Here is a 15,000-nt window from a genome sequence, read left to right as displayed (position 1 = left end):
CAAACTCCCTACTAGAACATTATAAAAAAAAAGTTTCCCCTCCCAAACCCCTTACTACTTCTACTAGAACAAGAATACCGGGGATGTAGGAGCTTTAGGAAGGCCTCCCTCTAAAACATGTTTTTCTAGATGCATTATTTTATTGGCTGCCTCTATTCTCATCCCCCCAGGCCGATTGGATTACCGAAAAAAAAAACGTCGCCGGCTTTTTGCGATTTGGATTTGATTGATTTTTTTTTTAATTGTGCAACTTGTGACAAGAAACTTAACAAATTACTGCATTACAACCTTTGGATTAAACATACAACAATTGTGGACTACTATTACTATTATGAAGACTAGCATCCTAGACTAGGGGGATGAGAATAGTCACTCCCTATTTTATTATTAGCGCCTAGGGATTTAAAATTTAAAGCACAGTAAAAAAAAAAAAAAAGGCAGTGTCTACGTACACTGTAACCGGGCACCTAGCCTCAGGATCTACGTACAAGGTAGCTCCGGTAACAAGAACTAGTTTGCCGCTACAATACAAGCAATGGATAGACCTCGGTCTGTATATAGGGTATATATGTGTGTGTGTGTGTGTGTGTCTGTTATTTTAAAAAATCAAACAATACAATTTAACCCATTAAAGGTGAGATTCAAGGTTACCGTGTATAAATGTTACCGTGTACGTAGATCCTGAGACTAGGTTCCCGGTTAGTGACGAAAATAATGATACCAAAATATCTGCGATATTCCTCTTTATAACGGATTTATGCATCTTTAATTGAACCCCCTAAAACTGTTAGTAAAAGCGAAATGCAATTTCCAGTCATAATTTTCTTATGGGCGAGTTGGGTCACAATTTGACTCCCACTGCTGCTGCTCATTAAACTGCCTAAAGTTACTGTGTACGTAGACACTCCGAAAAAAAAAAACCCAAAAAACTTGAGCTTGTATAAGGCACAATATCCGCTAAACATGCTGAAAGCGCTTTACTGATGACCAAAACCGCCCATTTTTACTTTTTAAAGTCTTTTTTAAATTTATTTTTTTACTTCAGTCTATTACAGTGGAAACAATTTATAACAGGCCCGGTTATAACAGGGATCGGGTATAACAGGGATTTTTCAAATCCCCGTTTTTTACCGCTCTTTGTCTCTATTAAAAATTATCGGTTATAGCATGGCCTCACTTGAACCAAATCGGCTATAACAGGGACAATCAAGAAGGAAAACTGCTAAATTTTAGGCCTTGTCGCACGGTGAGGAACATAGATACATAGATAACTCTCTCTCTCTCTCTCTCTCTCTCTCTCTCTCTCTCTCTCTCTCTCTCTCTCTCTTTCTCTCACTCTCTCTCTCTCTCTCTCTCTCACTCTCTCTCTCTCTCTCTCATCGTTGTAGTCGTCGTCATAGTAATGGTAGTAATAGAAGTAGTGATAGTAGAAGTTGTAGTAATAGTAGTAGTAGTAGTAGTAGTAGTAGTAGTAGTAGTAGTGAGTAGTAAGTAAGTAGCAGTAGTAGTAGTAGCAGTAGTAGCAGTAGTAGTAGAAGTATAATAGATTGATAGTTGGATGGATTGATGACCAAGTTGATCGACCATGAAGTTCACACTTTCATCACACCCTCGCAACATTTTGTTTACGGTATTTATTTTTATGTAAATTTTGCTAACAATGCATCTGTTCTGTTCCCGAAATGCCAATGTTTACTGTTTTCTCATATAATTTTACGCTGCCTGTTTTCTGGAAACCCCGTATATCCCTGTCGCATGCAGTTTTCTGGCAAGGGCGGTAATCGATGTATTAGATCACTTGAAAAAGTCAATTAATAATTGAATTATGTGCTTATTTCCCTTGTATTTCTGATGTAACAGGGATCAGCTATTACAGGACTTTTGCTCAGGTCCCACCATCCCTGTTATATCAGGTTTCCACTGTACATATGAGTATGAGATCCCCCATTTTGTTGTCATGGCACTACTTTCTGGGAGTGGGGGCTTATGTGGCGTACAGTTCCACAATTATGCCAACAAAGTTTGGTCATTCACATCTATCACTCATAACTCATAATATTCTCCAATATCAAGTCCCTTCAGCAAAACAAGAGAAATATAGAAATTGAATTGAGAGAAAAAATAGACCATTCATGTATTTCCTTTAATTCAATGGATACGAAGAGGTATATCAAATGTGACATATCTTCTCCAAACAGCATTATCGTATTTTCCAGACTATAAGCAGCACCCCTCAAATTTGTGACCCTCCGTCTCAAAATGATATTTCAGTGGAATACACGTTTCTCGAACAGGCATTTGACAAATTCACAGGTTTGACGAACAAGGACAAAATTCCCAAATTATGTCCTTCGTTGAGTTAGTAAATTTTTCATGGCATCTACAAACGGTTTCACTGTTTTGACGAACTAAACTGAGAAAACTTTTTTTCAATTTTTCACGGCATCCATGAGCTGTTTCAAGGTTTTAACAAATAAAACTAAGAGTCTCCCTTGCAAACCCAACATCCTTTCATGTCATTCCACATGCCTTGTTGTGATGTTGTTTTGTTTGGCTAAGTGAGTAAATCAGCCAAGAATAATATTCACTATTTTTCCAACAAAAAGGAAGGGTGATGTCATCAATCTGGATGCACAAACATTTAGATCACATACTTGTACACTAGGCTACATCATTATTTGAGTCCCTTGTCTTACAACTGTGTTCTTATATTCATCGAAACACAGATTTGACAAACTTTTCCACCTGTCCCGTGTAGTTCAATGAATGCCTATTGCACTGTATATCGGCATGAATCAGACCCTGGAAAGTGAAATATAGAGTCATAATGATAATAAATACAACCTTTGTGTCTTTTATAATAACTGAATAAACTGTATTCATTCTTTATTTTTTTTTTTTTGCGAAAAGAACAGACATAAGCCCCAAGTTTCATATCTGTGGCTAAAATATTGATTTATTTAAATCACCTAGTTCTTCCCGACATAATACCATTTTAACTTGATGAGTCACATTCTGAAAAGAAAGCCAATTTTATCCTACCATAATCTTAAATTCATTGTTTAATCATTACAATATATCAAATGAATGAAGTCTCCACACTTGGTCAACACAGCCAAAGAAAAATGCTAGTACTAGCCACACTGGACTATAAGCCGCAGGCTTAAGGTCAAGGGAAAGAGTTGCATCTTTTAGTCCTGAAAATACCATATGTTGGGGTGTGCCAGAGGTAACTGGAAAATAGAAAACAAGCAGAAATATGAAATTTTAGGTTTTATTTTTATTTTTTTTGTTAAGTTTATTACTCTCCTGAATAAATCATATACAGAAGGAACCACATAAATGCAACACTCTTAAAAGCCAACTTCTGCTGAAAGGCATTGCCTCTTTTGGTCTTAAATTTTCATTCTCTATCTTCATCATCATCCATCGTGGCTTGTGCTCTTGAGCACGTTACCAGTCAGCTGTCTCCACAAATCACGATCCCCTGCGGTGTGCATGAAATCTGTGTTGCTTTTTAAATCACATTTGGCCATTCTTAGATTATTTAGATATGTCATTCTTTGTCCTCCTCTAGTCCTCTTTCCTTCGATCATCCCAGATGTTACCAACTTTTCTCTCCACACATGTCCCAGAAACCGTAACTGCCTCTTTCTGATGGTATCGATCAACATTCTTCCCTTTCTCACCTTCTCCAACACTTCCTCGTTCGTATACCTGTCTGTCCATGATAGCCTCAACATTCTTCTATACATACACATCTCAAATGCCTCTAACCTTCTCGTACATTCTTTGTCAAGCATCTCCATCTTAGTGTTCCATTAATATTGAATAAAGTCAACCAATCTTTCTGGTCTGGCGGGTTGGCTTTATTATGATTCTAACTTTAAACCTAACTAAAGTCCAATACTTTTGCTAGAAATGCCTTTTTAACTATCTAAATCGTCCTGGCACCATTCTGGTGTGAGCAGTTGGGTCACACAAAAAAAAGTATTGCTTCAAAGCTATTAGGCCCATGGAGCTGGAGTTTATCTCATTGTCTATAGTGTGAAATGCACAATAGCAACCGCCTGCTACCATTTTGATAGGACACTAGTCTATCGCAGTGTACACAAAAATAGAACATAATACACATTATACTTTATGTTCAAATTACAGCAGCGCCCATAGAATGAAAAGTGTCTTTACATATTCTTGATTAGTTACGAGCTTGTATAATCTTCATATTTTATTTCTGGTAAATATATTTTTATGATAGTTATGTTTTGTCCAATAATTCTTTCACACAGAAATGGCAGACCCTGACCATGAGAGGACGATTATCCATTTTGACATCGACTGCTTTTATGCACAGGTGGAAATGATCAGAAACCCCAGCTTGAGAGACAAACCTCTAGGCATTCAACAGAAATATTTGTTGGTCACATGTAACTATGAAGCCAGAAAGAGGGGTGTTACAAAGCTTATGTCGATAGCTGATGCTCAGAGGAAATGCCCAGATTTGGTAATTGTCAAGGGAGAAGATCTCACCCACTACAGAAATATGTCCTATCAAATATCAGATTTTATTCAGAAATACACTCCACTCGTTGAGCGACTTGGGTTTGATGAAAACTTTGCAGATGTTACTGACATAGTTCAACATAGAATCAAACAAGGAAATTTTAAACTTAAATTTTCAGGTAGATCTTATGAATTTATTGAAGAATCTTCAAGTTCCAGAGAGATAGTAGAAACTGCTAGTTGTGATCATGAATCTGCTTGTGGTTGTGGCTGCTTTCTTCGTATTAAGATTGGATCTCAAATAGCAGCAGATATCAGGGAGGGACTAAAACTTGAATTAGGAATAACGTGTTGTGCAGGGATCGCACACAACAAACTTCTAGCAAAACTTGTAGGCAGTCTTCACAAACCAAATCAACAAACCTCTATTCTGCCTCATTTGGGTTGCCAGCTTGTCTCTTCATTGTCAGGAATACGTTCAATCCCTGGAATTGGATCTAGATCAACAAAGAGACTGATATCCAGGGGCATCGAATCAATATGGGATTTACAACAAGCCCCTTTGACTCTATTAGAAGATGAATTTGGAAAACCAATGGCAGAAATGTTTTCAAAACTTAGTTTTGGAGTTGATGCTTCCCCAGTAGTACCCTTTACCCTACCACAAACCATCAGTGATGAGGATTCGTTTAGATGTTGTAACGAGCTAGAGGATGCAAAAAGTCGTATTCATGAATTGGTAGTCAGTCTACTAAAACGATTAAAAGAAGATTCTCGTATTCCTTCAACGCTTAGATTGACTGTTCGAGGAAAGGATTATGTTCGAAACTGTCATCAGTGTCCACTACCTATCAATGTTTTCAAAGATTTTGATAAAGATTTTGACCTTGAAATAACGGCATCACGTCTTATGCCAATTCTAACTAAACTTTTCAACAAACTAGTGGATTTATCAAAGTCTTTTCATCTTACTCTTATTAATGTGTGCTTTGCTAAATTCTTGACACCTAATTCAAAACAGAATACTTTGGATTCATTTTTTTCTTGTCAGAGTTTGAAAACGGACTCATCGAGAGCAACGCAAAGTTATAATCATATTGTGAAAAAAATTCCCACTGCTGGGACAGAAGATTTTACCAACAATGTGAGCAAAGTCAATGAATTATGTAAGGAAGCAATTCTCAGTGGTAATGAGAAAGGACTTTCTAACACAAATGCTGAGCTTGAAATTGAAATGATTGATGGTACTAATGAAATTGTCATTACAAGTACAGTGATAGAAGAGAATGAAAATGAGGATATTGAAGGCAACAAGTTAATGTCAATAATAGATTCTCACATTGATTCAAATTCAAAAAATGTTTCAAATTCAGCCTCTGATAAAAAAGATATTGTCGAAACAACAACTTGTAAAAAAGTTTTGCATGGATCAGATTTAGTGTTGGATCGTGACCCAATTTCAGATAAAGATGCGACTCTTGGATCTCATTCAGAAATGAGTTTGTCATCTCTACAAAATCTTAAAAAGCTTCTTCCAAAACATATTGATGCCTGTGACTTGTTACAACTGCCAGAGGATATTCAAAACGAAGTCTTAGAAAGTTTTGGAATAAGTGTAAAAACTTCAAAGGATGGGAGGAAATTATTTGCTCGCATTAATCACAAAATATCAACTCGTTCTCAAAGAAAATCAGAAAATTCTATGGATCAGGGTAAATGTTTGAATGAACCTGCAGGAAGTTCTAATCATAGAAAGCCTTTGTTTAGCCCAAGCAAAAGGAAAGCAGAAAATGAAAAAGAAGATTTTGTTATTTCCAAGTTAAATGTCATAGAATTTCCTTATGTAAAGATTGAAAATTCCTCTCAAAAAATAGATGCTAAGAGACAAAAATTGGATGATAATATTCGTGATGAGAATGAAAAATCTGTAGGTCACAAATTTAAGGAAAAAGCTAAGTGTGAAAATTTTTCCATGATTATTGATAACAAAAATATAGATTTGCCACATTCATTAACTTTTCTGCCAATAAATCATTCGGATCTTACAAAGCTACAAATAAATTCAATAGCTTTAACCTCTGACAATATAACAGGATATAATGAAGAGGAATTGTGTGATTCAGAATTTGAATTTCATGAAGACAATATAATCGATTTTACTTCACAGGAAGACTTAACATTAACTTGTAAAAATCAATCAAAGTCAAATGATTCATGGACTTTTAGTGATAATGAAGAGGACAGAATGGCAATGCAATCAGGTTTAGGAGAAACCCAGAAGACTTTTGTCAGTAAAGTCGATTATGGCATTGGACTCAATTCCATTACGAGGTCTGAAGAATCACAAACTATGCAAGAAAGCAAATCCCTGGTAGTGTCTTCTGACCCACAGACAAACATTCACACGAAATTATTGTCGAGCAGTCATTCTGGTTTTCGTCAAGAAATAATCACACACAAATCACCAAGTGGTGAGTTGAACGTTTCATCCCAGAAACCTTCAGTCATCCCTGCTTCTATGCCCACAAATCAGCGTCAATCACACTCATCAAACTCTGCAGGAGGAAAATGTCCAGATGGTTTCGACCCTGATGTGTTTAATTCATTACCTTCTAATATCCAAGGGGAAATCCTCGCTCACACCGCCATGGGCACTGCTGACATTTTCATCAACAATGATCGTCAAATACACTTACAATCTAATAATAATTCCAGACCTAATTGTGTTTCTCCAGCATGTTCTAATTCTATAACTAGCAAACCTAATACAAGCAAGAAGAGGAGGCATTCACAGAAAGATATCTTTGATTACTTTAAAAAGAAATGACTAACTAAAATACTAAAAGTAAAGTGAACATCAACTATTATCAAATTATTTATGGCTGTATTATACAGTTTGGACATAGATGGAGTTATTTAAGGCCTTTATTGAACTAAAGTGTATGTCAAAATGCGGATGAATAGTGCAACATTTGCTGAAGCGATCATATAAAAGAAAAATGATGGCTTGATCGATTCAGTAGAGATCATCCTCTATAACTACAAATATTTTAACAAACTCACATCTACGATTTGCCTCATTTGATCATTTACAATTCTTATGTTTGCAAACTTGTTACAGTTTTCACAAATAAAGGCACCATCAGAAGAAGGAAAAACTGCTGACTGTGACTGGTGGGATGGTGTTTAATGGCTGTACTAAAGATTCAAAGAAGTTACAGCTACAGTCCTAAAATAACTTATACAATTCTCTCAGGCGGCTGCTCACCAATGAATACTTGACATCTTGCTTACTTTATGTTGTCCATAATAATATACCTCTAGTAGTAGTAGTAGACCTTAAAGACGTTTAATTTGAAAGTGTGTTAATGTTACTTACTTAAACTTTAAGTATCTGGCATGGGTAGTATATTATAACTGGGCCTAAAATTCTAAAAATGCAAATGAATAAGGAGATACTGCAGAAAATAACGTCAATTGAAGAGGTTGCAAAAAGAACGGCAATATTGATAACTTGTATTAAATATACATGGCCCATACAATCAAATTCTATAAGATTGTCTTAAGATTGAGATCCAATTTTAAACAAGTTAACCCGGATATAATACAATTTTGAGACCATTCCTCACAAATTATACGGTATATATACACTATAGATATTTGGAAGAAGAAGAGCAGCATAATTTTTCGTGATCTGGTCAATGGATCAACCTATGGCAATGTAGAATGTGAGTAAAATCATGGATAACTTTTTAAAATTTAATTTTAATTTTATCATCATAGTCAATGAAGTCATCATCATCATCATCATCATCATCATCATCATCATCATCATCATCATCAATACACTGTACCTTTTTATCTGTCATAATCATTATACTTCTTTTTGACATGTATCATTGTTATTTACATTAAACAAATTAAATCATATTCAACTCTAGTTTCAGTAACTCCAGTGGGCAGTGAAGATAATGTAAGGAAGTCATTCACCTCAAAAATGGTGTTTGACGGGTGACTTGAACTGTATGAAATGGAATTTGTTCCTTATGACCTAGTACTGGAGATATATGTCACATTTTGCATATTTTGATTGGTGTCCCCATAGGATAGCTGGGTATGTTAGATCTGGGGGAAAGCATTTTGTGAGAGACCGGCGTCCTATCTAAAAAGATAGCAAGCAATTGCTATTGTCTGTTTCACGCTATTTGAAATGGGATAAATTATGGCTTCATGGCACTAATGGCTGTGAAGGACTTTTTTATTTTTAATGCATATTTTTTTAATAGCCCAATTATTAATAGAGCACTTGTTTCAAATCCAAAAGGTCTTGTTTCGAGTTGTACATTTTGTTGTTTATGTGTTTTGTTTTTTTTGTTTTTGTTTTGTTTTTTTTTTGTGGGGGGGGGGGTTCTTGTTATTTTTCTCTTCTAATCCTCTGTCCACAAAGAAATATTTGGGCAGCCGGATCTGTTAGATCTGATGGGAAATACTTTACACAATGGACTAGCATGCCACCCAAAGGCAGTGCAGCTATGTGGTCTTGTGGTATGACACTCGCTTTCAGATCAGAATGTCCTGGGTTTGAGCCTCACTCAGCGTGTAGTTGAGTCCTTAGAAAAGGCTCTTTACTTGCATTCTTTCACCCTACTCGGGTGTAAAATGAATACCTGGCCGCCAACAGCGTTGTCTCTGTTCGAAAAAAAAAATTGTAATATTGCCTAACAGGCGTCATGTCTCATTCTATATGTTACTTGTTGCTGTTGGTCAAGGACCCCTTGTAAAGCACTTTCAGCACGTTGAGTGGATATTGTGCTATATAAAAGCTCAAGTTTAAAGTTTAGAGGGAGGGAGGCCTCATTTTGATTTTTACTTAGGGAGGGGCAGGGGATTAATTCAATGTACTTTCAATTCAGAAGAACTTTTTTTTTCTTCGCCCTTATACTTATGTCTGTAATAAATATCATCAACTTTTTCATTGCCCCCCCCCCCCCCCCTTCCCCCCCCAACCCCCCCAAATACAGATTTTCGTACAAAATTTGATGATCATTTACCTTTTTTTTTCGGACTGTCAATTTCGATCTGTATCCCTTGAAGATTGCTTTCAGGCCACTGATGAGAAATTTGTTCGTGACTTGAGTTTGTACTCTCTCTGACCAGTATGCTTCATTGAATTTTCTGTAATTCTTTAAGACCCATCTTCCCAGTCGTTGCTGGGTGCTGATGATAACAACATGAATGTTTGTACGTGTGTGTGTGTGTGTGGGGGGGGGGTTATAACTGTCCTCCTATTGAAGGTGATGTTGTGATGATGATGGTACAGATCACTCCGGATTATTGCAACTCAGTTAATTCCAACTTTTGGATAACCGCAACATTTCCCAAATTCTATATAAAAGTCACTGGTTAATTGCAACAAATTTTCGCCCTCATGTAACTTCAAGAAATCAAACAAAATATCATGATTAAATTTCATCATGGAAGAAATCGTGACAGGTTGAAAAATCGAGACTGAGCGGGATTTAATGCTACAGTAGTGTGTCACCAATCTATTAGAGACAAAAAGAGGGTGGGGCTTTGCAGTATGGGATCATGATGTCATCTGTGGCCATTTAATAGGAGCAAGGGGGCTGGGTATTGTTTTTACAACAGGTAGACAATGACAGTTGTAAAGAGATACCCTTTGTTTTGGGAATGACAACTGTGCATTGTGACCAACGAGTTTGGTGAGATCTTACAGTCTCTCATCACGGTTTATAGTATAGTATAGTATAGTTTTCCAGCGTATTAGGCGTTTTGTGCCTTTGCTGATCTTGGCATTCAGTTCATCGAGATAAAAGTCAATAAAAAGCCCTAACAGATCTTTTGACCTGTATCTATAATATATAAACTTTTTGATAAATTGAAGGCCCTAACCCTAACAGATCTTTGACCTGTATATACGTCTAACCCTTTGATGGGATCTTAATGGGCGGGAGACTCTTTGAATCTGATAAATGTTGAGAACAAAAGAGTGAAAGTGAAAGTTAATCAAAGCTTTTTTTTTTTTTTGTTTTTTTTTTTTTTTGCGCGATAAAATATATATACAGGGCTGTCTTATGGTTTTTATTTCAATCATATTGCTCAGTCTGTGGTGGACTAAGAACAATGTTTATAACAACTGGTTTGAGTATACCATATTATTATATGTGCTGGCCCCCAGGAAAATGCGGCCGCATAATTTGCCACTTATCGCAATGCGGCCGCATAATTCACCTTTTACCGCATAATTATGCAAAATATGGTTTTTAGCGTGAATTTATGACCATTGTGTGAAGAAAAATGAAACCGAAAAAGTCCGACGATGTTCCCAAATACGTGACAGTGACTTCCCTTTAACTTTAACTCTCTCCTTACCAGTCCAGCTATTTTTAGAATTTCGCCCGAAATTTCACACCCACCCAGCACAAAATTTATAGACTTTTCTTGCTCAAACAAGAAAGTGACATGTGAGCTCGACAACACAGTGATTAGCATTTATAGCTGTAACCAAAGCATTTCTTTAAATTTTGTGATGTTCAAGAGAAATCATTTGAGGAAAGTGTCGGTGGCATCATGACGACCGTGACGATTTTCATCTGGGTGGTAAGGAGAGGGTTAAAGGGAGGCTGTTCCAATATGATTCAATAGTCTGATGTCACGCCGCCCGGCAACGGCGGCCATCCTGGTTCTAAACGAAGAAAATCATTACTTTTTATTTTTCATGCTGGCTAGAACTTTTCATATGCCTTGTGATCAGAATGTGTAAAAGTCAAAACATGATCAAATTTATGTGTCTTTTTTTCCTCTGGATACCCTTTATGCTCGCCGGAGAAATATTTCATACGGGCGTCCGCCATTGTTCCGATAGTTTAGAGCCAGTGTTACTAAGTTACCATCGTATTCCAAGTGTACGATTTGATTTGTCTTCTTGGGATCTAACCAAAACCAAGCGCCAAGCGATCACTGCCTTTCTCTCGCTAACCGGCTAACGTGCGAGTTACGATCTGGATTCAAGTTTGATTCCTTATAATAAAAGTTTTATCAATAATCAATACAAGACAACTCGACCAGAATGGATGCCTTCGTACATCGCAATGGGGCAGCGCCGAGTGCCAAAGCAAAATTAACAACAAAGACATCAGTTACCGACCGTCACAAACAGTTTAGAAACATTTGTTAGTGCTGGTAAACTGTTTTGTAAGTCTTGCAACTTAGTGCTGGACCATATGAGAAAGTCTACAATTGACAATCACCTCAGCTCAGACTGTACCTGAGGAGGAGATCAAGAGGTACACCCTGCAGCTTGGGCCCCTCGCGGTGAAGAACTCCATCACCTCTTTTGTTGGAGTTCAAGGTGAAGTACTTGCCTGGATTGTTAATTTTCTTACGGACAGGCGTCAACGAGTTTGTATTAACGGACAGTTGTCTGATTGGGCGTGTGTAAGGAGTGGGGTGCCACAAGGTAGTGTGCTTGGACCATCACTTTTCGTAGCATTCATCAATGATTTACCAGAGACTGTATCAGGCTTGTGTTCTATGTATGCAGATGATACGAAAGTGTATGGTGAGGCTGACAGTGAGGTTGATATAAAGAGACTTCAGAGTGATCTTGATAGTTTGGTCGATTGGGTTGATACTTGGCAGCTAAAGTTTAATGCCTACAAATGCAAAGTGCTCCATTTAGGCAACAAAAACCAGAAAGCAACCTACAAAATGAGAAAACATGGGAGTGAGGAGATAATTGATTTACAAGAGACAACATTGGAGAAAGATCTGGGAGTTCATATGGACCCAGAGCTCAAGTTTTCACAGCATTTGGAAAGGCAGGTCAACAAAGCTAACAGAATGCTTGGACTGATAAGGAGATCTTTTGACTATCTTGACTGTGACACTATGAAGTTAATGTTTGCAGCTTTGGTCCGACCACATTTGGAGTTCGGAAACTGTGTATGGGCACCTTACCTTGAAAAACATAAGAAGCTTATAGAGAGTGTGCTTAGGCGAGCAACAAAGGTCGTTAGTGGACTCAAGGACTTGAGTTATGAACAGCGCCTGAAAAGAGTAGGACTGCCAAGTATGATCTATCGGCGTTTGAGAGGTGATATGATTGAGACCTATAAGTTCACACATTGCTTGTACGCGACTCAGGATAGGCTGTTCACAGTAGACAAAAAATCAGTCACCAGGGGCCACTCATATAAATTTCTGAAACCCAGGGTTAAAACCACCCTTCGACAGAACTTTTTTACACAGAGAGTAATTGAACGTTGGAACGCATTGCCAGCAAATGTCGTTGAAGCGCCGAGTGTCAATGCTTTCAAGAATAGATTAGATGCTGTGATGGAAAGTTATGTGCATAGTGTAGAAGTGCCTCCCACCCAAAATAGCTATGATCAAAAGATCAGTAGAGAAAGTGTAGTGTAGGCTAGCCCCTGATCACAAGATCAGGTAGGGAAATGCATTAGATCAGTTGTGAACAAGACATTCAGTGACTGGAAAGACTCGGCGACAGGCCAGTGGCCTAATCAAGCGACGTCGATACCTTCTATTCTATTCTATTCTATTGACGTGCCACATTTTTGGCAGTCCATTTCTGATGAAGTGCCCGCTTTGGCTGCTTGTGCCAAGTGGTACATATACACCACGATCAACAGCGCTGATGCTGAGCGCAGCTTTTCTGTTTACAATCTGATATTGTCAGACAACGTCTCTGCGACATCTAGATAGCTTTTCTGTGCTACAACAAAAAATTAAGTTTTGAATTTGCGTTGTAGTTCTTTAATTTTGAATTGGTTAAATGCAATTAAAGCAATGGAAAAATTTAGACAGCGATTTATTAATTTTTTCTTGTTTTGCATAATTTGTAATTTCCCTTGCATAATATGCCTCCCCCCCCCCCCCCCCCCCCCCCCCCCCCGCATAAATTGCAATTCCCCCCCCCCCCCCCCCCCCCCCCCCCCCCCCCCCCATAATTTGGGATATTTTTTTGCATATTTCCGGGGGGCCAGTATATGTGTATAATGTTGCGATAGTGTACTGGGAACTCGACTTCGGTTAATCTTAACAGTTTCGCGGATCCCAAGGTGTTGCGATTATCCAGAGTGAACTGTAGTAGGAGTAGTAATTCAATTATAATGAGGGTAATGATAATAACAACAGCAATAATAATAATAATAACAACAACAACAACAGTAATGATAAGAAGAATGATGATGATAATAATAAATATTCGAAATTTGAAATTTACGTCCAAGGGAAACTACTCTATTTTTGCCATATTGTTGACACTTAACAACAATAAACGCTCTCGTCTTTTGCATCTTCTTGGTTTGATAGTTAAAAAAAAAAATATAGATAACTTAGTGGCCGTATGGTCTTTTTAAGTCTTTAACATGCTTGATAATTCATCCCAACTTAATGGCGGAAAATGTATCCGGGATTGACGTGTTCAAATACACACTTATGAATCCACGGATAATCTTTACTTAACAACTTCCTCTCGTAATACCTAAAAATAGAATTGGTGTATTGTTCTTAGATCCTGCTTTAGATAAATGCATATATATAAAGTTTCTATAGTGTTTAAGTTAGTCAGTACTATAACATTTTATGAATTGAAATCAAGTGAAAATTGATATTATTTCATTTGTTAACAATGGGAGGTGTCACTTGCAGTCGACAAAAACCGACCAGAGTTATTATTCAAGGTAAGAAAAATATTTTCCTTTTATAAACTAGGCACAACAAACTTTCAGTTTCAGAAATTGTACATGAGCTTACAGTGATTCGGGAAGGCTATATTGACTTCCGATTAAAATCTCAATCTCTCTCTCTCTCTCTCTCTCTCTCTCTCTCTCTCTCTCTCTCTCTCTCTCTCTCTCTCTCTCTCTCTCTCTCTCTCTCTCTCTCTCTCTGACTCTCTCTCTCCTCTCTCTCTCTCCTTCTCTCTCTCTCTCTCTCTCTCCCTCTCTGTGTGTGTGTGTGTGTTTATGCGCGCGCCCGTGTATGTTTGTTTTAATCGTCCTCATCTCCACTTTTCTAATGACAGTCGTCTTCTTCATCTTCATCTTCGTCTTACTCTTAGTGGTAGTGGAGGAGATCCAAAGGTGAATTACTTGTCACTTTGTCACTTTTCCATCAGCTGGTCCCAATCAAGCGTCATTTAGCTAGTGTTGAAGTTGAAAACTCATAATATATTGGATTCATTCCACTTTCAATATTCTTTTTTTTTTTTATTTGTTTGTTCTTTTATGCATTTATTGATAATAGATAAAAGAACGTAAAGAAAATATCAACTTTTTCATTTTATCCAGGCCTTGACTGTGCTGGAAAAACCAGTTTGTTGTACAGATTGAAACTTGGAAAAGTTGTCACCACCATTCCCACAATTGGTAAATACGTATTCCTCTGTAACTATTTAAAACTTTAAAAATTCAACATGTTTGACTTTTAAATACATCATGTATTCTCAGTGATTTT

General features: G+C 37.3%; 2 protein-coding genes across 3 annotated transcripts in view; both read left to right on the top strand.

Moving 5' to 3' along the window:
- LOC144980152 (uncharacterized) overlaps positions 1–8,827 on the top strand; it is a 9,083-nt gene extending 256 nt beyond the window's left edge. The window contains exons 2-3 of one of the 2 annotated variants that reach the window (XM_078927714.1): positions 1,046–1,246; positions 4,290–8,827. In XM_078927714.1, coding sequence (XP_078783840.1) covers positions 4,292–7,330 — 3,039 coding nt within the window. In that variant the 5' untranslated portion in view covers positions 1,046–1,246; positions 4,290–4,291 and the 3' untranslated portion in view covers positions 7,331–8,827. The remainder of the gene's footprint in view (positions 1–1,045; positions 1,247–4,289) is intronic. The other variant, XM_078927715.1, reaches the window with a different exon arrangement.
- A 4,956-nt stretch (positions 8,828–13,783) lies between these two features.
- The window catches only part of LOC144980166 (ADP-ribosylation factor 1-like), a gene marked incomplete in the record, with an annotated part of 11,407 nt that continues 10,190 nt past the window's right edge, over positions 13,784–15,000 (top strand). Inside the window, 2 exon segments of the mRNA XM_078927740.1 lie at positions 13,784–14,228; positions 14,835–14,912. Of these exon segments, the coding sequence (XP_078783866.1) occupies positions 14,177–14,228; positions 14,835–14,912 (130 nt within the window).

Source organism: Berghia stephanieae, chromosome 9 (assembly GCF_034508935.2).
Source record: "Berghia stephanieae isolate SIO BIC M18660-M18661 chromosome 9, UCSD_Bste_1.3, whole genome shotgun sequence".
Lineage (NCBI taxonomy): Eukaryota > Metazoa > Mollusca > Gastropoda > Nudibranchia > Aeolidiidae > Berghia > Berghia stephanieae.
Note: the sequence above shows the minus strand (reverse complement) of the source record. Positions and strands in the feature narration are given on the sequence as shown.